The sequence below is a fragment of the Melozone crissalis genome, unplaced genomic scaffold (genome assembly GCF_028551555.1).
Source record: "Melozone crissalis strain CALT ecotype California unplaced genomic scaffold, PUWL_Pcris_2 ptg000014l_1, whole genome shotgun sequence".
Classification (NCBI taxonomy): domain Eukaryota; kingdom Metazoa; phylum Chordata; class Aves; order Passeriformes; family Passerellidae; genus Melozone; species Melozone crissalis.
In genome coordinates this window covers 1,709,201-1,731,459 of record NW_026535792.1, presented here as the reverse complement: position 1 = coordinate 1,731,459, position 22,259 = coordinate 1,709,201, and the positions used below count along the sequence as shown (strand labels likewise).

At 54.5% G+C, this 22,259-nt stretch overlaps 2 protein-coding genes across 2 annotated transcripts in view; one reads left to right on the top strand and one right to left on the bottom strand.

Annotated features, from left to right (window-relative positions):
• LCTL (lactase like) overlaps positions 1-14,021 on the bottom strand; it is a 171,781-nt gene extending 157,760 nt beyond the window's left edge. Inside the window, exon 1 of the mRNA XM_054272986.1 lies at positions 13,797-14,021. Within this exon, the coding sequence (XP_054128961.1) occupies positions 13,797-14,021 (225 nt within the window). The remainder of the gene's footprint in view (positions 1-13,796) is intronic.
• Positions 14,022-15,073: 1,052 nt separating this feature from the next.
• Positions 15,074-22,259, top strand: part of SMAD6 (SMAD family member 6) — a 36,764-nt gene continuing 29,578 nt past the window's right edge. Inside the window, exons 1-4 of the mRNA XM_054272805.1 lie at positions 15,074-15,313; positions 15,449-15,986; positions 18,574-18,630; positions 20,251-20,328. Of these exons, the coding sequence (XP_054128780.1) occupies positions 15,230-15,313; positions 15,449-15,986; positions 18,574-18,630; positions 20,251-20,328 (757 nt within the window). The 5' untranslated portion in view covers positions 15,074-15,229. The remainder of the gene's footprint in view (positions 15,314-15,448; positions 15,987-18,573; positions 18,631-20,250; positions 20,329-22,259) is intronic.

Sequence of the window (22,259 nt, the reverse complement as noted above, 5' to 3'; positions counted from 1 at the left end):
TGGAAGGGACCTTAAAGCTCAGCCCATTCCACCCCTGCCATGGGCAGGGACACCTTCCATCATCCCAGGGTGCTCCAGCCTGGCCTTGGGCACTGCTGGGATCCAGGGGCAGCCCCAGCTGCTCTGGGCACCTGTGCCAGGCCTGCCCACCCTCCCAGGGAACAATTCCTTCCCAATATCCAATATAAAGTCCACTCATTAAGCACAGCTATTTAGCCAGTTATTTTTGCAACTGATGTTGTGGGTTTTGTTTATGCTTTCCAAATCTTTTTCCCATCCTGGCAAATAAAGCCACGTGGGCTGCAAAGGACATGGAGAGGGGAAGTAGGATTGCTGCAGCTCTGTATCATAAGCAACCTGGTGGGAAACACAGGAGACAGTTGTTCCTCAGGAAAATAAAACATGGAACTTTTCCCATGGCAGGGAGAAATGTTCCTTATCATGAAAAGCCCAGCATCATCCAGCTCCTGCCTTCCCCCTCCTCTGCCTAAATATAAAATATTCCTCTCATTTATTTTAAATATAAAATGTTTCTCTCATGCCTTGTTCTGCTGGGATTCTGCAGTGCCTTGAGCATTGCTGGCTTTTTTCTCTGCCATATTTCAGCAGGTGCCCCTGTGACAGACAGCCAGGTGCCCCCACCAGGTTTAGAGCTTGGGATCATGCCCCACAAGGGGAGGATGAGCTGCAAACACCCCCTGAACAGGGCTGCTGAAGCCTGGGATGAGTTTGGGGAATTCCATGAATCTTGGTGACAGTACAAGGTGTCCACTTAATGACATCCTCAACTTCCAGCAGTTCCAGAAAGTTTATTGCATTAAGTCTGGGATGGAAATGGATCATTGGCAGTTGCAAAGTTTTGTTCTAGCTCTGAATAAACCAAATTATTTTCTGGGAAATGGGGGCTTGAACAAAAATGTTGGTTGAATGCATGCATGGATCTGCTCTCCAAACTTTATAACATTTTCAAATTAGAATGAAATGTTGGTTAGAAATGGAGATGATTTCAACTCAAAGAGTCAAAATGCTTTGTTCTGAAATTTTTTCAATTTCTTCCCACATCCATATTGTAAGGAAGGGACCAACCTTGTGCTGGGGCACATCTGAGACAGCTAATTTTGAATCTTTAGCTTAAAATCACTCCTCTGGGTGGAGGAGCAGAGGGCCCATCAGCAGGCGTGTCTGAGGGAGGGTGAGCTGGGCACCAGGTAGGCTGGAGACAAATGAACTCATTATTCCTCAGCTCCTCTCCCTGCCTTTGAACACCACAGAATCCCTCCTCCTTAGTCACTCTTTATACAGTTGCACACAGATTGTTTCTTAAGCATTCACATATTTTGTGAAGTCAGAAAACACTTTTAAGATGCAAAAACCCCGATGGTTTTAATGAGTTTAACAATAAACAGGCAGAGAGCAAAGCATGCACAGTGCTGGGGTCAAACCCACACTGAATTTCCACTGGCCTCAGCTCAGAGGAGCTTCAAGCCTGTGCTTTCACTTCCAAATCACACTGGGCTGCTGAAAACAGAGTTTTTACTCATGCTTCACACAAAATTGGGGAATTTTGGAGTGCTGGGGGTAACTCAGAGCTCCTTGCTGGGCACTGGGTGCTGCTTTGGCTGAGTTTTTGCAGAGGAACCCTTTGGTTTAGGGTGCTGCTGGCACTCAGCACTGATCGGGCAGCAGAAAACTTTCTTCACATGCCTTTACACTGAAGTGAGGCAGCTTAATTGTTACTCAATGAGAGCCCAAATCTGCAGCAGAGGAGCTGGGATTAGAGAGCTGGCAGGGACAGACCCTTATGCAAGGGCAGGAAGATCATTCAGAAATACCCATAAAACACCAGACAAATCTTTAAATATTTATTAAAAACAAAGTTTGACTGTTAATTCCCCCTCACACATGACCCGTGAAAGAGATTGTAGAGATGGGGAAATGAAACCACAAAGGCAGTGAGGGATTTGCCTGAGGCCTGGGCCATAAATCAGGCTCTCAACTGGAGAGCAGCTCTTCCTGCTGCTTCCTCACTCCACCTCCTCTCCCCAAAAACCACACAGGGACGAGGCTGTGGCCATGTCCCCACCTGGGAGTGATGCTCAGCGAGGTGGCAGAGCTCAGAGATGAGCCCTGCAGCTACAGGGAGCACAGGGAGTGCCTGGGATCTCCTGATTTCTCCAAACCTTATCCTGCCGTGATGAACAACCATCCTTCTCCAGCTGTGGTGAAACAACTGGGACTTGTTGTCTCCAGCTTGGGAGTGCTTTCCTGCCCTTATCGATGAAAACACACCTGAAATTTACCCAGTATTCTGTGCTGTTAGTGGGGGAAATGATTGGTGTTGACAGTTTTTTGTGTAAAAAGAGCTCTTAAGTCTCTTTTTGGAGTCTTTCTGATTTTGCCCAGCTGTTCTGTGATTTTTCCTTTGGCTGGCTCAATCCCTACCTGTACAACCTGTGGACTAGGATCTGCCAGAGACAAGTCCTTTTTTCTCCATCCTCTTCTGCAACATGGCTGAGCCTTACCCCCAGCACCCATGAGCAGCCGGGCTCCCCAAACCCAAACCCAAATCCCCTGAGCTTCCCAAACCCCCTGATCTCCCCAAACCCCCCTGATGCCCCCAGACCCCCCTGATGTCCCCAGACCCCCGGGTGCCGTGGCAGTGTCCTGTCCCCGCCGTGTCACCGCACAGACGGAGCCTCCCCGGCCAGCGCCGCTTCCTCCCGTGGGACTCTCCAGATAAGTCACTTGTGTATTAGAAGTTGTTTACCCCGTGCTCAAAGCAGGATGCTTCCCTTATCTGCAGGCAGAGCCGATTCCCCCCGTGCCTCCGTCGCTGCTGGCTCTGCCTTATCTCCAGCCAGCCCCTGCCCCAGCGGCCCGGGCTCGCAGTGCCCCTCCAGCCTCTTGAAAGGCTCCAAATTGCTCTGTAATTTGAATCTTTAACAACACGTGGAGAGATCTCCCGGAGCTGGAGCTGGCCTGTGTCATGTCTGCGAGTGGCTTCATAAATACCATGCTCAGGAATTTGGGAATTTGGGTTTTCTCCTGTGTGCGTGTCCATGAGGGATGCTTGTGTTCTAAAAAATGCATTTTCTGCTTTTCTCTGGAAAAAACTGCTACAGATCTACTGTGCAGCTCCTTTTCCTCACCCTTCCATCCCTGTCCCATAGCTCTGGCTGTTGTACCCTCACCCAGGGCAGGGTTTAGCTCCCATCCCTAATTCCCAAGCCTGAGGGCTCCAGTGGCTCCTCCTGGGCCACCACCATGGTCAAACCCCCGTCCTCATCCTCCTGAGAGGCAGAAGGCACATGCAGAAAGGATAAGGAAAAAAAAGCTCGATGGAATGTATTTATCTGAAAACAATAGTGTGTCTGGATGGAAAAGGCAGCGTTTTACACCAATCATGTGGTTGTTATTAGTGTTTTCCAAAACACCCAGAGGTACCTTGTGTGTGACGTGAGGGCGGCCTGGCCTGTTCTGCTCAAAAAGCACAAAGTGCATCCCTGCACCTCACACTGCTCTGGTGTTCCAGCCCTGCACTGAGGCTGCCAGAGGAATTTCCCATTCCCCAAATCTGCAGTCACGGGGCTTGAGCTCAGCCCAAGGTGCTGCAGCAAATATTCATGGCTGTGTTTCTGCTCCCTTTGCAGTCCCCTCCCCAAAGCAGGAGAGTGTCCTGGGTGGGCCTGGCAGCCCTGCCTGAATCTGCTGCCACCGGGGCTTGGGATGCCCTTGCAGTGCCCAGCCAGGTGCTCTGGGATGCCCCTGCCTGAGCAGGGATGCTGAGCCGATGTCCCCAGCCCTGTCCCTTCCAGGCTGAGCCGTTCTGTGGCTCTGGGCTCTGTGGGGACCCCGTGGGGACAATGCTGGTGGGCAACAGGGCACTGCCATGGCTCCACTCCGTCCTTCAGCCAGGCACAGGGCTGCTGCAAGGAGGGATCGTTTGAAGCTGCTCCAGCCAGCCTGAGGGTTCATTTCCTCGGCTGAGGCAGCCCCAGAAACCCAAGATCCACTGATAGCCATTGAGCGAGGATTTCCATTTTTGGTGCGGGCTCAGACTTAAAATAGACAGTCTTGAGCGAGGAAGAAACTCTGTTGACAGAACATAGGGAACATTCCTCCAGTGTACTTTTGCAAAGGACTATCTCTGTCTTTAATCTCCGCGGCGTTTCCTGCAGGTCTCCCGGGCCCAGCTTCCCTCTCATTGTTCCTGGCGCTTTTGGAAATGACCTCAGGCAGTTTGCAGTGACTGGCGACCCACGGTCAGAATGACTAACCCAGTCTGTCTCCATCCCTTGGACATGTCCCATTGACTAAATAAATGACAGGCACTGACATGTGAATAGAAACAAAAACAGCCTGACAAGTGAAATCTTAACTCTTTGGAGCAAAGAGACGTCTGGACGGGGCTCATCCTGCCCAGGGAATGGCTGCGAAAAGCCCTGACTGAGATAAAAACCATGAAAATGCAGCAAGGCTCCCCAGCGCTCGGGACACAGGCAGGCTGGGGAGACAAACGCCTCCAATATTACTTTTAATTGTTCAAAATTGGTTTGTGCAGCTTTTATCTCGGCACATCTTTAATTAAAAGCGCAGCTCGGTGTTTACGCGGCCGTTTGGGTGTCTGGGCTCAGCATGAATAATTCCACTGGACACAGCAGGGGCACTGAGGATGGGGCTGTCACAGATCCCAGCCCCAAATCCTGGGGCTGTCACAGATCCCAGCCCCAAATCAGACCCACAACTGACCACAGGGGAGCCTGGAGATGCTTCCTGCCATTCCCATTCCCTCTCATGTACAGAATCACCCTTTGGAGAGGTGATCCTGGCTCCCCAAGCCTGCACAGACCTGCCTGCTCTGTTTTTAGGGAATATATGGATTTGTGCCCCTGTAAAAGCCACCAGTGCTGCTGCTGTCAGGTTTCAGGGACAGAGTTCCTCATTTTGCCCAGCTCCCTCCATCCCCATCCCAGCTAAGCAACACCAGAGTTTGGGAATGTGCCCCACCATCCCAGCATGAGCCATTTTTTTATGCTGTCTTCTTTGGTGCTGTTTATGCACCAAACTTGCTGTCTTTGAAATCTAACAATAGTTTTACCAATAAGAATAGAATTCGTGTTAATAAGCTACATTTGTGGAATTTTTTTTTGTTGGAAAAGTAGGCAAGTATTCTCTTTAATATCATCAATTAAACACTGTAATTACAATAATTAATAATGCTGTTTAGCAGTTATTAGCACTGGGTGCCTTGTTAGGATGTCTGTGTTAGCTCAGGTTTAATAATGAGCTTCATATAAATCCAAAAAGAAGAAAATAATGATACGGGGAGTGGTTGCAGCACTGTGGTCTGAGGGCTTCTTGCTTTAATGTAAGCAACAAATAATTCCCTCTGGCTCTCAGCATTTGTGGATAAGGCCATAAAAAAGGAGAAAAAAAAAAAAGAAAAAGAAGAAAGGAGGAAACCTCAGCTAATAAAAATGCCACCGTGGCTTTATGGCCGCACGAGGAGCGTTTGTTGCTTGGCTAATGATGATGGGAACAGCTCCTGTTGGGATGGCCAGCGTCCCTCTGTCCTCCTGCACCTGTTTGGAGAGCCCAGGGACAGGGTGGCACTGGGAGCTGGGTCACTGGCACTGCCATGGGCACTGCCTTCTCTGGAGGTGGCTTCGGGAGGGGTTGGCAGCACTTGCAGCCAAAAACTTTGTCCTAACCTGGCTTTGGGAATTTATTAATTTGTTTCCCTTGTCCTGAGCTGTGCTGACCAGCTGCTGTCCCTGCCACAGGGCTGGTGGAGCTCAGTGAAGAGAGGGAAGGTCCCATGAGAAGTGGGACAAGAATTGCTGGGGTTTGGTTCCTGAAATCCCTCAGCTGAGCTCTCCACACTCCTCCTCTCTCATTGCTGGTCTCAGCTCACATCTGATCCCTGTTGAGTGTCAGAAATGCATGTCTAGCTAGGCAAAACCCCAGTCCTGGCTCCAAGAGGATGGCAAGGGGTGTGCAGAGGGCACCCCAGGGCTGCCTGGCGTGGCCAGGGGGGGCTGTGCAGCAGGGGAGGTGCTGCTGGCACCCCTGGGGACGGAGCTGCTGCTCCTGATCCCTGCCAGCAGCCTGGCATGTCAGAGCCAGCTTTTCCTGGGCAGACAGGGGCTCTCAGCAGAACAGAAGGGCCAAGCCCAGGGCGCCAGCTCAGAGAGGGGTTTTCTCATTCCATGGTGTGGCAATGGAATGGAGAGGATCCCCTGCAGACCTGGCTGGCTCCAAGCCCGTGTGCCCTCCCAGCAAAGCCTGCTGCTGTGCTGGGTGTGGGAGCTGGGTGTTTGCTGCACCAAATTGTGTCCTGGGGTCTGTTTAGGGGGGATTTGCTCTCAGCATCACCCAGCGGTGCCACTGACTCCGGGGTGAGCTCCTTTCCTCCCCAGTCCTGCTCTCTGTTGGAAAAGCAGCCTTGGAGGTCCTGCAGCCAGCTGCCAGCAGGGACACTCACAACGCAGTTTCAGCACAAAAGGAGCTGGAGCTGTGGTACTTCAGCAGAGTGCCTCTGGCTACCTTTGGTCTGGACTCACAACAGGGAAGCCAATATTCTCTTTTTCCCGTGATGATTTTCATGTCCCCATTTAGAGGTTGTGAGAAATCTGGGGAAGCATCAGCCCAGCGTGTGCTGATCCCACAGCCGTGTCCCAGCTTCAGAATCCTGCCTTTTTCAATTTTCCCTTGCTGCCTCTCCAGCCAGTGACTCAGTCCCTATTTCTATTCTCTTCCCACTTCTGTTCCTGCTCCTCCAAAGTTTTGGCCAGTGGCAGCAGCTTCTGCTGATGTCTTGTGGCCGCTGCTCTCGGAGTTATTATTGGAGATGCCTGTGCAATAACAGTGCTGCTCTGTGAGATGCTGCTGCAGCTCTGCAGAAAATATTTACAGAGCTGTGCTAAGCAGCTCTGTGCTGGAGTGACTGGCGTCTGCTCTGAGGCTGCCCAGACGCCACTCACTCCAGCAAAGAGCTGCTGCAACAGAACAAATTGCCCAGGGCAGCAGATCTTGGGCAGGGAGAAAAGCCAGCAGCCCAGTCTGTCTGTCTTTGTGTTTTCTAAGGGAGAAAAATTATCTTTTTACAAGCCTGCCCTAGTTGGCTCTGGCCAGCTCTTCCCAGAAAATGCCATCATAAATAGGAGAGCAAACTACTGCAGAAATGGACAGGTTGCCATTTAGGGCTGACCTTTCTCAGATCTGCTTTGGTGTCCTCCTCAACCTTCTTCTCCTCCAGCCCTGCTGTGTTTTTAGCTCCTGCTGCTAGCAGAGCACCACTGTTCACAGCAAACCTCAATTAAAACCCATTTTGGACATAAACATATACATTTATATATACTCCCTTTGCTTTCTGGACCAGCTCCAAATAGAATAATCCTTTTTTTAATCCTATCCCCCTGGGGAACTTCCAGTTTTGTGTTTGCAAATTGTATGGGTAAACATGGAGAGGGGTAAATTTATTTTTTTTAAGGACACCGGGCTTGGCATGTTGCACAGTTTGCTGCTGGATCAGCATGGTGGCAGCACACAGAGCTGTTTTTCTTACTCAAATAGTCCCTTTCCAGCTCAAAAATGACAATTCACCACAGCCAAGCCAACAAGAACGTCAAGGGCAGTTTCAGAACTGGGTGTTATCTGCCTGGAAAGGGCTGCAGGAAGGCAGACTGTCTCCACAAGCTGCTGAATAAGAGCTGATAGAAGGACAAACTGCTGGTGTTTGTTAGGGGGTGTGATTTCTGGATGTCCTCTGCTTGTAATTCCCTTCCCCTCGAGCAGAGCAGCTGGTTCATGTGACAGAGCTGGGCTCCTGCAGCCAGGGCAGGACAGGAGGGGTTTGGGGGCTGCTGGTGCTTCTGAGGTGGGGAGGGAAGGATTGAGGCTGGGGCAGATGGGCCAAACTCCCAAAGAGCCCTGCAGGCAGGGGCTGCACCCAGCATGGGCCTCTCTGGCCCCCTCAGCAGCATTTTCAGAGGTGCTCAAGGTGACTTTTCCTCCCATCCCCTTCTTCATCTGACAGAACCCCAGAATGGTTTGTGTTGGAAGGGATCTTAAATCTCATCTTGTCTGGGCAGGGACACCCTCCCCTATCCCAGGCTGCTCCCAGCCCCGTCCAGCCTGGCCTTGGGCACTGCCAGGGATCCAGGGGCAGCCCCAGCTGCTCTGGGCACCTGTGCCAGGGCCTGCCCACCCTCACAGGGAGGAGCTTCCTCCTAATATCCAACCCAACGCTTCTCTCCAGCAGTTTTAATCAGTTCCCTGCTGTCCTGTCACTCCAGGCCAGGCCCTGGTGCAAAGTCCCTCTCCCTCTGTCCTGTGGGCTCCCTTCAGTCCTGGCAGGACCTGGCACTGTCCCCTCGTCGTGCTCCCACTCCTGTGGGACCCACTGCAGCTCCCAGTGCTCCCCAGGTGGGAAGAGCTCCTGGATGAAGCCCAGATGGGCCCAGCAATCGATGCCTTCACCCTCTCCTACCCTGGGCCTCCTTTGCTCAGCTCACCAGTGCAAAGGCCAGGGGGGATCCCAGTCAGTGGCAGCAGAGGGCACAGATGGCAGCCCTGTGCTCACAGGGCACCTTCCCTGGCACTGCCAAGGGCAAGCCTGGGCACACTGAGGAGCCCCTCACCCTTCTCTGCTCTGCTGGGCTGACTCTGCATTTTCTGAGGCTTCCAAGGCTGCCCAGAGAGGATTGCACTTCCCAGAGGGGATTTTCAGCACCTCTGGGAATGACAGGAGATGCTTCTCCTGCTTTGTGTTTCACCCTGTGACTGACCAAGAGCCACGGGGCGCCTCTGGCTCCTTCTGCCATGAGAAAAATTAAATGAATGTTTTATTCAGGAGAAAAGCCCCACTTTTCTGTCTGTGGAGGCTGGCATTGTGCTTGGATGGAGGCGCTCCTACTGTGCTACAGCACCGGAGACACCAATGCTTTCCTTGGACTGCAGCAGGGCTTTTCTGGGATGCCTCAAGTTTGTTTTCCTAAAAATGAAAGCAGCAGCACAGGGGATAATCCTGTACTCGTGGCACTGGCCTCACTTGTGGTTCCGTCCTTGTTTGTCACGAGCCAAAGCAGGGAACTGAACCCAACACTCCCTATCTCAGATCAGGGCTCTCATCTCCAGTGCTAAAGTCAGACTCTGTCTCCCTCAGTAACTGCTTAATCAGTTTGTACAATTTGGCCCAGCTCCACCTAGAAGGGATTTAAAGAATCCACGTCCCTGCTCCAAGCAAGGGACATTTCTTGGAATGGGCACCACCACGGATGGATGCCATCACCCACCCGAGGACCTCTGGGGAGATGATTTTACCTCTGTGGCTTTGACTAGAAATCCAGGCTTGCTCCCAGAAAACCCTTCCAAGCTGCATTTCGTGGAAACTGGTACTTTGCTACCAAAAAGGAAAAAAAAAAATTTCTGGTTTTGCCAAAGTGACATTTTCCGACCCAAGAAAACATTTTGTCAAAAAGCTTCCCAACCACTCTGCTGGGAATGTGCTCTTTGCCATCAGTCCCCAAGGCTGGAGCGCCGGGGTGTTGAAATGTTACTGCAGCCCTGGAAACTGTGAGTCAGCTTGTCCCCACCCACAGCAGATACTCGTGGGAAGGGCCTTGGAAAGCCTGGAAACTCAGCAGCTCCTGCCTGGTGCAGCTCCCATTAACCCATCACATGGATCCCTGCCGAAACGCAGCCTTTGGCCAAGTCCTGATGGATTTTGGCTCTTTTTTCTCCCTCCTGATGGTGAGGAATTTTGGAGGATATTTAGTTTCAGTCCATCCCTAAGCAATTTGGCTCATTTGGCCCCAATGGATGATGGATGATGGATGGATGGATGGATGGATGGATGGATGGATGGATGGATGGTGGATGGATGGATGATGGATGGATGGATGCATGGATGGATGATGGATGGATGGATGGATGGATGGATGGATGGATGGTGGATGGATGGATGATGGATGGATGGATGCATGGATGGATGATGGATGGATGGATGGATGGATGGATGGATGGATGGATGATGGATGGATGGATGGATGGAGGGATGGATGGAGGGATGGATGGATGGATGGATGGATGGATGGATGGTGGATGGATGGATGGATGATGGATGGATGATGGATGGATGGATGATGGATGGATGGATGGATGATGGATGGATGGATGGATGGATGGATGGATGGATGGATGGATGGAGGGATGGATGGATGGATGCATGATGGATGGATGCATGATGGATGGATGATGGATGGATGGATGGATGGATGGATGGATGGATGGATGATGGATGGATGGATGGATGGATGGATGGATGGATGGAGGGATGATGGATGGATGCATGATGGATGGATGGATGGATGGTGGATGGATGGATGCATGATGGATGGATGGATGGATGGATGATGGATGGATGATGGATGGATGGATGGATGGATGGATGGATGGATGATGGATGGATGGATGGATGGATGGATGGATGGATGGATGGATGGACGGATGGATGGATGGATGGATGGATGGATTCATGGATGGATGGATGGATGGATGGATGGATGGATGGATTCATGGATGGATGGATGGATGGATGGATGGATGGATGGATGGGCTGGGATGTCAGTGCACCCACCTGGGCATTCCCTGGCCTGACAGAGGCTCCTGCACTGATGTCCCCACACATCAGGACAGGGCTGAGGGTGATGCTCCAGAGCCAGGCTGGGAGAGCTGGGAATGCTCACCTGGAGAGGAGAAGGCTCCAGGGAAATCTTAGAGCCCCTTGCAGGGCCTGAAGGAGCTCCAGGAGAGCTGGAGAGGGACTGGGGACAAGGATGGAGGGACAGGACACAGGGAATGGCTCCCAGTGCCAGAGGGCAGGGATGGATGGGATATTGGGAATTAGGAATTGTTCCCTGGCAGGGTGGGCAGGCCCTGGCACAGAAGCTGGGGCTGCCCCTGCATCCCTGGCAGTGCCCAAGGCCAGGTTGGTCAGGGCTGGGAGCAGCCTGGGATTGCCATGGCAGAGGTGACACTGGATGGCTTTAATGTCCCTTCCGAACCAAACCATCGCAGGATTTGATACCCCAGGAGTGCTGGGGAAGTGTGGTTACATCCCATGGGAAGGGTTTGCCAAGGCTGCAGCTCCTCCAGGATGGGGGCACAGCCTGAGGTGCTGAGGTGAGATCACCCCTCTGCACAAAGGGTTTCAAGATGCCAAGGAGCTCTGGGAGTGTGGAGTCCAGCAGCTGGGAAATTCTCCATGGAGGAAAACTCTTCAAACATAATTTTTTTTTATACTTTGGATTTATCAAAATGTCTCATTCTGATTTTAGCTTTTTCCATTTTGAAGAGAGGCCAAGGTCCTATCACAGTGTGTTACCACACGGGGTATAACATTTGCAAGAGCAAAATGAAAAGTCAGTTTGAACTGGAAAATCATGGCAATGTCATGAAAACAAAGGAAATGGGACATTCTGATGTTGTCAAAACCTTTTTTCTCTGGTTCCTTTCAAAATCAGCTTCCAGCAAAACCAGCAGGATTTTATGAGGCATTTTAGTTTTTGGCAGAGCCCCTGGCTGTGGCGCAGCAGGTTTGTGGTGCTTTCTCTGCTGGGGCTCAGACACTCCGAGCCCCCATTCCTGGGGGAAAAGGGGGTGCAATGTGTCCCCCAGCCCTCCCCATCCCTTGGGGGCCCCCATCTGCCCCCCGTTTTCAAGGCGTTAAAATAACCTGCAAGTTGAGCTCCTACAACATCATTTAAGTGTCAGTTCTTCATTTTGTGTTTTAACCCCTGCATTCTTCTTTTTGATCAGGAATGTATCGAATACTGAGGGTTTTTTTTAAAGCAGAAATTGCTGATATTAATTTTCCTTACTGAACACCTGGAGTGCCACAGCCGGGGTTTGGGCTCTGCTGATGCTTTTGAGGGTGCTGGCAGAGGCAGGGCTGGTCCCTGTCCCCCTTTTTCCCCCATCCCAGCTGCAGTTTGGCTTTGGGAAGAGGTTGGTGCCCTCCTGGCCACCCAGGAGGATTTGGCTTTGTGTCATACCTGGGAGATCCATGTCAGATAACACTGGCAGGCTTTCAAAAGCTTCTCTGCAGCTTCCCTGCCAAGACCTATAGGATGTGTTCCAGAGCATCTCCCAGGAATGTTTGTTATTATGACAGGCAAAAAAAAAAAGGTGGTTTAAAAAAAAGCCAGTGAAAGAGGACATTGCTGTTAATCAGCAGCAATCCTTTAATAAGCACCATTACTATAAATTGTACGTGCATTGTGGGGGCACAATCGAGGGCTCTGTTGTGGCTGCCCACGCTGGGGCAGGAGCAGGAACAATGTGAACAATGTGCTGTTGTTGCTGCAGGGGCTGGGATGGATGGCATTCCGGGTGCAGTGGGGCTGCTCCTGCATACCTGGGCCCGTGGAGATGCTGGGCTGCTCCACAGCCCATGAAAGCCCCATTGTTCTTGCTGCCATACTGCACACTCTGTGATTACAGAGCCTTGGATGAGTCCTGCTTGCAATAATAACCTATTCTTGGCTCTAGCACTGCTATATTTAACATTTATATATATTTAAATGCTGGTAATTGCACATTTGGGACATATTGTAATTTGTGTGACAGCTTGGAAGGACAGTGGTGGGAGGAGAATCCTGGGGTCACACAGGGCAGGGTGATCTGTGGGGATTTCAAACAAGGGTTGGGAGCTCTCTGGAGCAGCCCCAGGATGGGCAGGGATCCCACCAGGGCTGCAGATCCATCCCTGGAAGTGTCCAAGGCCAGGTTGGAGCAGCCTGGAACAGTGGAAGGTGTCCCTGCCATGGTAAGGGGTGAAGCCAAATGGGCTTTAAGGTCCCTTCCAACCCAAACCATGATTCCATGAGATCCAGGCAATCCCAGTTTCTACTTTCATGGCTAAAGATGATTTTTTGTTTGTTTGTTTTTTTGACCTCTTTTGTGCCTTTTCATTGTGAAAAAGGCATTTCCCTCCCACAGTGGAGTGTTGGGTGATTTCAGCCCAAACCATGGTTCAGATGTGAAACGTGGCTGCAGTGTCAGGGGCAGCAAGTCCCTCACGGGTTTTGTAGGAGTTTTTATATCCTTAACCAGGCAAGCTGCACATTTCCTAAACCCCACCCCAAAATGGCAGGGGAAAATGAGCTTTGCCCCTGGTCCTAAAGGTCAGAAGGGGCAGAAGTGACCCCAAAATCAAAATACCTATTTACATTCTGTGTTTATGTTGGGGCAAACATTGGTGGCACACACCTGTGGATTTTAAATGGAGCATTTGATGCTGCATTGATAAGGTTTGCTGTAAAAAAAAAAGGTAGTCTTCAGCGAGTAGATAAAAATTGTGCTCTTGGGTGGATTAGGGCAGATTTGGGGAAATGTGGACAGAAATTTGGGCAGAAGCCTTCAGGTATGGAAAAAGCTACCCAAAAGATTCCAAGAGAAAAACTGCGAACATTCAGGTTGCCTAGGTTCTGTTGGTAGAAACAATTTCATTTATTTGGTTTTGGATGTTTTTCCCTTAACTGATCAACTGCTGGGCGATTAATTGCCCAGATTAACTTTTGCTCATTAGCGAAGCCTTCAGGCTGGCCCCAAGCCTTTCCTGCAGCAGGTTCCCACCGATCCACGCAGGGTGGGGGAACCTCCCCGCATCGCTGGCATGGAGCGAGGATGGGTAAAGCCGTCCTGCTCCGAACCGGGGCTCGCCTCCCGGGGCGTGCGGGAATGGCTGTTTTACAGGGATTTATTTATTCATTCTGTATTCGGGGAAGGGTTACCGGGATGGCTCCCATCCCCGGGGCGCCGCTCCCCACGGGCACTGTGCCGCCGTGGGGCGGGACACACGGCCGCGGCTCGCCCCGCTCCCGGCGGCGCTGCTGGCGGCCCGGGCCGGTCCGTGTCCCCCCGTTCGCTCCCCGGTTCGTTCCCCGGTTCGTTCCCCGGTTCGTTCCCCGTTCTCTCCCAGCCCGCGGTGCCGCCGCGCTCCCGGGGCCGCCGTTCATTCACGGCCGCGCCGGGCTGGGAGCGGGGCGGGGCCCGCGCCGCGCGCTGGCCAATGGGAGGCGGTGCCACCGCGCGTCACGCGGCCGCGGGCCAATGGGAGCGCGCCGGGCCTGAACTTTTGCCACGGCGGACAAGTTGATACATCGCGGGGGTGTGTCCGGCGCGCGGCCCGCGGGGGGGCCGTTAACCCCCTCGCTGCCGTGACCCACTTTCACCGCGCCGCGCTCGCCCTCCCCCCCCGCCCCGCGCCGCCGCTCCCCGCGGGGCGACCCCCCCTCACCCCGGCCCGCGGCAGCGCGGGGCCGCGCGGGGCCGGCGGCGGGCGGGCGCGGGGCGGCGCGGGGCGCGGGGCGCTTTAAGCGGTCGGAAACCCGAGCCGGTGTTTGCGCAAGGGCCGGTGCCGCGCGGAGCCGCCGGAGTGTCTAGACTGGCACATGATGGGCGGCAGCCAATGGCGGCGCCGCTCGCGAGGGGCCCCGCGCGCGCGCCCCGGCCACACAAAAGCCGGCGAGGGGCGGGCGGGCGCGAGCGGGCGGCGGCGGCGGCCCCGGGAGCCGCGCACGGAGCGCGGGGACCCGCCGGACCGGGGCCGCGCCCTGCGATGCGGACAAGGGACGCGCTGACAACCGGCCTGCGCTGCGAGCTCTGCTGGTGCTGCTGCTTCTTCGCCTTTCTGATTTAATTTTTTTCCCTTCTTTTTTTTTATAATTTTTTTTTTTACTTTTTTTTTTAATACTATTTTTGGCTGAAGGGATCCGACGCCTCCGAGCGGCCCCCGGCGCCGGTTCCCCGCCGGGCGGCACCCCCGCGCCGGGCGCGCTTCTCCGCTCCTCCCCACCTTGTATGGTGGAGCGGCCGCGGGGCGCAGCCGAGCGCTGCCCCGGGCTCCCCCCGGCCCTCGCCCCCGCCGCTCCCCGCCCGGCCCCGCGTTGGCAGCCGATGTAGGGCACGGCGCGGCGCGCCCGAGCCCCAGCGCCGCCACGGGAGCGGCCCCCGCGGCGCCGTCTATGCCCGCGCCGCCCCGCCGCCCCCCCCATGGTGCGGCCCCGCCGCGGGCCGTCGGAGATCCGCTGGGCAGCAGCGCCGCGGGGAGTCCGGGCTGCTCCGGGGCTGCGATGAGATAGAGCCGGCGGCGGAGCGAGGAGCCCCGCGGAGGAGGGCGGGGGGCGGCGGACAGCGACGCGACCCCCGGCCGCCCGCGGGTCGTATGTTCAGGTCCAAACGCTCAGGGCTGGTGCGGCGACTTTGGAGGAGCCGCGTCATTCCGGACAGGGACGGCGGAGATGGGAGCGCCAGGAGCGGCCACGACCTCGGAGCCACCGGCAGCTGCAAGATCGCGGAGAAAAGCCCCTCGGTGGAGCTCCGCGCGGTAGCGCGCAGCCTGCTGCTGCGGGAGCCGGAGGAGCGGCGCGGGGCGGCGGGCGAGGCGGCGGCGGCGCCGCGCGGGGACCCCATGGCGGAGCGGCGCGGGGCCCGGCTCCGCGCCCCCGGCTCCGCGCCGGAGAGCGACGGCCGGACCGTGACCTGCTGCCTCTTCTCGGAGCGGGAGCCGGGCGGCCCCCAACCTCCCCCCGCCGCCGGCCCCGACGGCGCGGCCGACGGCGGCTCCCCGGAGCGGCGGGGCCGGGAGGCGCGGGCGCGGCTGCTGCTGCTGGAGCAGGAGCTGAAGGCCGTCACCTACTCGCTGCTGAAGCGGCTGAAGGAGCGCTCGCTAGACAGCCTGCTGGAGGCGGTGGAGTCCCGCGGGGGGATGCCCGGCGGCTGCGTCCTGGTGGCCCGCACCGAGGTGCGCCTGGGGGGCCTGGCGGCGCCCCCGCACCTCCTCCTGGGCAAGCTGTTCCGCTGGCCCGACCTGCAGCACCCCGCCGAGCTGAAGCCCCTCTGCGAGTGCCAGAGCTTCGGCGTGGCCGACGGACCCACGGTCTGCTGCAACCCCTACCACTTCAGCCGCCTCTGTGGGCCAGGTGAGCAGCGGCGAGTTGGGTCCCCCCCACCCCCGGTTCAAACACGCACGGATTTGGGGGTTCGGGGTTTCTGACCCCTCGCTGGGTTTATCGGAGCCCTGGTGGGCAGCGCTGCCCCGGCCCCGCGGTGTTGCGCGGATGCCCGGGGGGACGCGCCCGCTCCGGGGTCCCCGCCGGGCATCCCCCCTCTCTGGGAGCCAGCGCTGCCAGTTGTGCGTAAAAAGCCCTTTCCCTTTATTGGTTTTTTCCCCTTCCCGCGGAGTTTCCCCGCTCTCCGGGAGCCGGACGGGCGATAATCGGCGGCTCCATCCCGCTGGCGCCAGCCTGGCTCGCTCCTATCGGAGCCGGGCGGTCACCGCCGCCGGCTTAAAGCCGCAGGCGCTTCTTCGGGGGGGCCGCGGGGATGTCCCCGCCGCGGGGATCCCCGCACCCGCGGGGACTGCGGGGGCTCCTGCAAGTCTCCAGCGTTTATCTTTTTTTTTTCTTTTTTACCGTGGGCAGAGATAAGCGTTTTCCAGGCGGGGGTTTGGGCTCGTTGAGGGTTTTTTGTTTTTTTCAGCAACGCTCGATCGTGTGTCCATGTCAGCAGGGAATGGTTAGATGGAGCAGAGACATGTTGGAGTTTGAGGTGCAGAAATGGAAATAATATTTAATAGGCTGTACAAGAACTGCAATGAGACTGGACTGCTGGATTCCCACTGCCAGAGGGCAGGGTTAGATGGGATATTGGGAAGGAATTGTTCCCTGGCAGGGTGGGCAGGCCTTGGCACAGGGTGCCCAGAGAAGCTGGGGCTACCCCTGGATCCCTGGAAGTGTCCCAGGCCAGGTTGGATGGGGCTTGGAGCAGCCTGGCACAGTGGAAGATGTCCCTGGCATGGCAGGGGTGGAACGAGATGATTTTTTATGTCCTTTCCAACCCAAACCATCCTATGATTCTGTGCTGACCGTCCCTTTTTTTGTCAAGAGCTTTGATTTTATTATTTCTGTTGCAATCTGGGCTCCTGCCTCGCTTTGCATCACTTCTTTCAAAGAAACTTCTCTTCTGGGCGTGCTTCTCCCGAAGGTAGCTAGAGGCTGGAGGCAGCTCTTTTGCTCCCGCTGGAGCTGAGCTGCGTTTTTAGGAACGGGGCATTTCTTGTAGAAACGGGAGAAGGTTTCCGGTGTCTGTCCTGCAGCCGGGGTGGTTTTCCCAGCGTGAGCGGCTGCCAGCCCTGTGCTGGGAGTAGTAGAAAGCAGAGCTGTTATCGAGTGGCTCCTTATCACCTTGATAACGGGTGGCTGTGCCAGGACCCCACCCGCGCCGGCTGGGCGCTGGTAACAGGAGCCAGGAGAAGGCCTTGCTGCCCTTTTTCCACAAGTGGCTCCCTGCAGGGATCATCCTGCTGCTGTTTCCCACCCGTTGGGGTGTGAAAGTCCTGGGGGGCTTCCAACGAGTCCCTGGTGACAGCAGGATGGAGTGGCACCAGCACAGCCGGGTCTGGCTCTTACCTCCCCATGTGGACACCAGCGCTTTTATTTTTCTGTATTTTGGGATTTATAAGCACCCTGCGAGAAGAGCTGCTCCCTTGGGGGGAATGGGGAAGCTTTTGTGAGAAGCAGTGGATGACCCCAGAGCCGAATCACGGGGGATGCTGAGGTGCTTTTTGGGGAGCCCAGCGGGGTGAGCTGCAGGTGCTGCCCTCAGCTCCGGGTGGGGGCTGAGGGCACTGCCTCGTTTCCCTGCTCTGGGGTCGGTGTGCTGCCACTCAGGGACTTCACAGAGCGATTTCTCCCTGGAGCCGGTGCCTGCTCGATGCTGGTACAGCCCAGCTGGCTGCACGCTCAGTTTTGGCAAGTTACAGTTCAAGAAACATCACTGCCATACTGTGGAAGGGGGAAAGAAACCCCTGTGATCAGGGCCTGGACCCTTCCAAGAACAGTGGGAATGGTTGAATGACCTGGTCCAGCAAAGCCCCTCTGAGGACTTGCTGAGCTTGGAGCACATGGCTGCTCAGTGCTGCTGCGTAAAGCTGAGCTCAGGAGCTTTGTGGGATGGATTCAGGGTGAGGGGGATCGTGGTGGCCTCTGCTCCTGAGCCACTCTACTGCCAAAGCCTTTTGGGATGGACTGAGGTTATGGGGTGGCTTGGTGGCCAACCAGCCCAGCTCTGGTGCCAGCCCTGTGTGCCAGGAGGAGCCTCCTCACCACCCAATCCTTCTTTCCAGTGCTTGGGAAGTGTTTGGGGAGCTCTTGTCAAGCCCTGTGTGTTGGAGTCACCCATGGAAGGTTGTCTCACAGTGCAGATGATGGAAGTGGGGTTCTTGGAGAGCAATTTGATGTTTTGTGTGACTCAATCTGTGAGTGTCCAGGCACAGATGTGGGGCAGAGGGATGCTGCACTTTCACTAGCAAAGCCCACTTTGAAAGTTCAAGGTGGGACTCCCATTGTTCAAAAATTAGGGAAACCTTGGTCTCCAGTTGCTTCCAAGTGTTTTGTTTTTCACTGGGTGTTTATAACCTTGGAAGAGTTCCTCCTACCCCAAAAGAGAAAGCGAGAGGGTTTGTTGATAAACCAAGCACAGCACTAACCTGAAGTTTTGTTTTTCCAGAGTCTCCACCACCTCCCTACTCTCGGCTGTCTCCTAATGATGAGCAAAAGCCACTGGGTACGTGTTTTGTGTCTTTTGATCTCGGGGAACTCTTTCATGGTGCAGCCCCGGTGCTGGTTCTGAGACAGCCCTGCCTGGCACGCCAGGCAAAAGCCAACAAGTCGGGGTTTTATGGCTGCTCATTATTTCTGAGCAAGCATCAGCTGACAAGTTTTAAGAAGTAAATGGATGCCAGTTTATCCTACCAAATTACCGTGCAGACACATGCATATTTTCCAAAATAATATGAAGCTCTATTTTTAATGAAGGCGTAATGAAAGGTTACCAGACGTCATGTTTTGTCTGCGTGTGTAATCTGCGGGAGTGGGAGCTCCTGGTGCCATTTCCATAAAGGCCCGGCTGTGCTGCTCCATGCAGGAACCAGCTATTACCCTTCCTCTGCTCCTTACAAAGAGATGGAAACCCTTTGAAACTCAGCACTGTGTCATTTCTGAGCGGGGTGTCACTTCTCCTGGGGAATTAGGAAAGGTTTTCCAGGCAGAGTTGGTGAGAGCAGCTTTGGGGTGGCCAGGCTGGGTGCAGGCTGGCAGCCCTGGATCCTGGTCTTGTGTGCTGCATGCTGGCCTGGAGATGTTTTGAGCTGCCATTGCTGCATCCTCACCATCTTCTCCAGCCCTGCTTCTTCATTATGCAATTAAATGGGAAGCAAAGACCTGGGAGCATGGGAGGCAAGGGAGGAATCCCACATCCCTCTTGGATTTCTTGCTGGGATCAGTGCAGCTGAGACCTTGGTCAGTCATTTCCCGGGGTTAATGCCCGGGGGAGCTGCTTTTGCTGCCATGGGGCAGGGACAGGGAGGAGACAGACGGGGTTTGGCAGGACAAGGAGGGGACAGCCCCGGGGGAAGGCACTGCTGCCCCTGCCCTGCCAGCCTGGGAGCAGCTCAGCCATGTGTGCACCCCGTGCCCGGCGCCTCCATCACCACAGGGCTGTGGCCAGAGCAGCCTGCAAGGCCAACTTGGCTGCTGGTGGCTTTTTTTCTTTTTTTTGTTAGGTGTGGAGGCAAAAAAAAGGAGTTGTCCCTCCCTGCACTCCCCCTTCCAAGTTAATTCCTTTTAGAAACTGCTTGTGCTGCAGGGAGAGATGATAGTGAGTGACACGTGACTTTATTAAAACAACAGCCAGGGGTTGAAATTTGCTTCACTGGCTTGTTTGATTGGAAAAATAATAGTTAATCTGTGAGCAAACAGTTGAGCACTTAATTAGAGGGGTGTAAGCAAGAGAGAATAACAAAGACTCTTAACTTGTTAAAACAAAGTTTCCTTCGCTTCAGCAAAGAGGAAGGAAGGAAGCAAGAATAAACAGCTTCAAGAATTTTAATGGTGATAATTAAGTATAGTAACTCTGACTTGTTTAGAGGCTTAATGTAACTTTATCCAGTAAGCACCAAGTTCCTACTTGTTTGATCAACTTAACTGGAGTTATTTTTGTGGTCGAGGCAATTCAAACTTTGCATTTGCGTGGTGGAGCTCCAAAGTTAATGGCTGCTCTCTGGCTCTGTGCAGAGTTTCTCTCCTGGGGAGGTGCCGGGAAGCCCAGCAGCCACGGGTGCTCACGTAGCACTGGCAAACGCAGCAGGACTGAAAGTGCTTTTCTTTCTTTTGTTTTCTCCCCCAGATCTATCAGATTCCACGTTGTCTTACACTGAAACAGAGGCTACAAACTCTCCCAACGTCACGCCTGGAGATTTCTCAGGTTGGTTGGCAGCTCTTGGTGCTTTTCCCCCTCCATGGGGGCTGGTGGTGGGGCAGGAGGGGATGGGGGTCCTGGTTTGTGCTCTGGGTGTGCAGAGAAGGACAAAGAGCAGTTGTTTGAGTTCATTTTCCAAAGACATCCATGCTGTGCATGTTGTGATAAGATGCTGTTTGTAGGGCGAGCAGGGATGTTTGGAGGTGGCCACAGGGCCACATGTGTCCTGTGTGGAGGCCACCAGGATGGGTCCCAGGCTGTGGGGCTGGGCTGTGGGCCCTCCCCATTTCCATGGCTGGGCTGTGGGCCCTCCCCATTTCCATGGCAGGTCTGTGGGCCTGGGCTGTGGGCCCTCTCCATTTCCATGGCTGGGCTGTGAGCACTCCCCATTTCCATGGCTGGGCCGTGGGCCCTCCCCATTTCCATGGCAGGCACTGGGGCCCTTGCAGCGCTGCTGCTGTGGGGAGGTTCTGGTTCTCTGGTTCCTGCCGGGACCGTCGGGCTGGTGTTACCTGTTGGGCCCTGGCCCCAGGCTGCACTCCCTGCTTTCATGAGCAGGCTCCCAGCTACGGAGCCATTGAAGATCCCGAACAAAGCTTGGCTTAATTAGGTCCTGGTTTTTGCTCTGCCCCACCCTGCAACCTTTCATTCACTTAATGGGGCTCTGCAAGGCCTGGGGTGGTTTTCCCTGACAGCAGGGAGAGCTGGGGCTGTCCTTGGCTCAGCACATCTCTGTCCCTGCTGGGGGCTCGCTGTGTGACAGGAGAGGCCTGCCTGTAGGACCAGGCTTAATTCCTTTGCCTGGTTCATGGTCTGAGAGCTGAGATGAAGGCAGACTAACATGGACTTTGATGGAGCCCCTCGTGCCTCTTCAGCAGCTGGGGGGGGGCTGGGGCACCTCGGGGGCTCCTGGCTGGATTGCTGAGCACATGGATGGGATGTGCTGCTCCTTGGGGATGCTGTGGGTCAGGGGAGGTGCTGCAGGGGACCTTTGGGGTCCTGGCCCCTTGGCTGTGGCATTTCTCTTCATTTTCTTTCCTTGCAAGAGTTCATGGTCAGTCTGGTGAGAAGTTTGGTGAGGCTTGCGCATTCCTGGGGATGTTTAGGCTGATCCCAGCTCCAAAGGGTGTTCAGACAGCAGAGGGTCTGTATCATGGCACAGCGGCTCATTTCCCTCTGGGGATCTTCCCTTCCCCTTGTCCTTTCAGGTGTCCCTGTGCTTGGGCTTTTGCTGTGCTGCCAAGTGTCCAGAGCAGGGGAACAGTTGATAGCAGGACTGGGATCATTCAGCCTCGTGCTCTAATAAATGTGTGTTTGCAGTTCCTAACAAACATTCCTAGGGCTGGATGCACATCCCTAAAGCTCCCTGTGCCCGTGGCTTTTGTTGTAACTTGATAATTGGCATTAATTACAGCAGCCAAGTTGCAAAAGTGGGGTTCCTGAAGATGTAATGGTTTAGCTTCCCTCGTGGCTCAGCCTTTATGGGACATCTGGTGGGTTTGCTGGAGAGAAGAGAGATTTTAACTTTTCCTTGAACAATATAATGATAACATGTGACTGAGATTGTGCTGAAACCAGATCCCTCCTCTCCCCCTGTGCTGTTTCCAATGGTGTAACTTTTAATAAGAGTCTGGGGCTGGGTGATTTATTTTTCCCCAGTGCTCAGGATTGCTGAAAGAGGATAAGAGCCCTGCTGAAGTTAACCCATACATGTCATCACGGGGAAGTACAAGGGAAAAACCCACTTAGGCTCCAGTCTACCTGCCTCATTTCAGTTTGTTTATTCTCCATTTCAGCTCATTTAATAGCTCTGCTTGAAATGTATGTCTGTGGGAGTGATACACAAAGCACGTGGTCCTCCCTGCCTCCTCTTGTGTACTCAGTGTGCATTTAGCTTGTCTTCCAAAATGAGTACATTTTGGATCTAGCATCAAGCC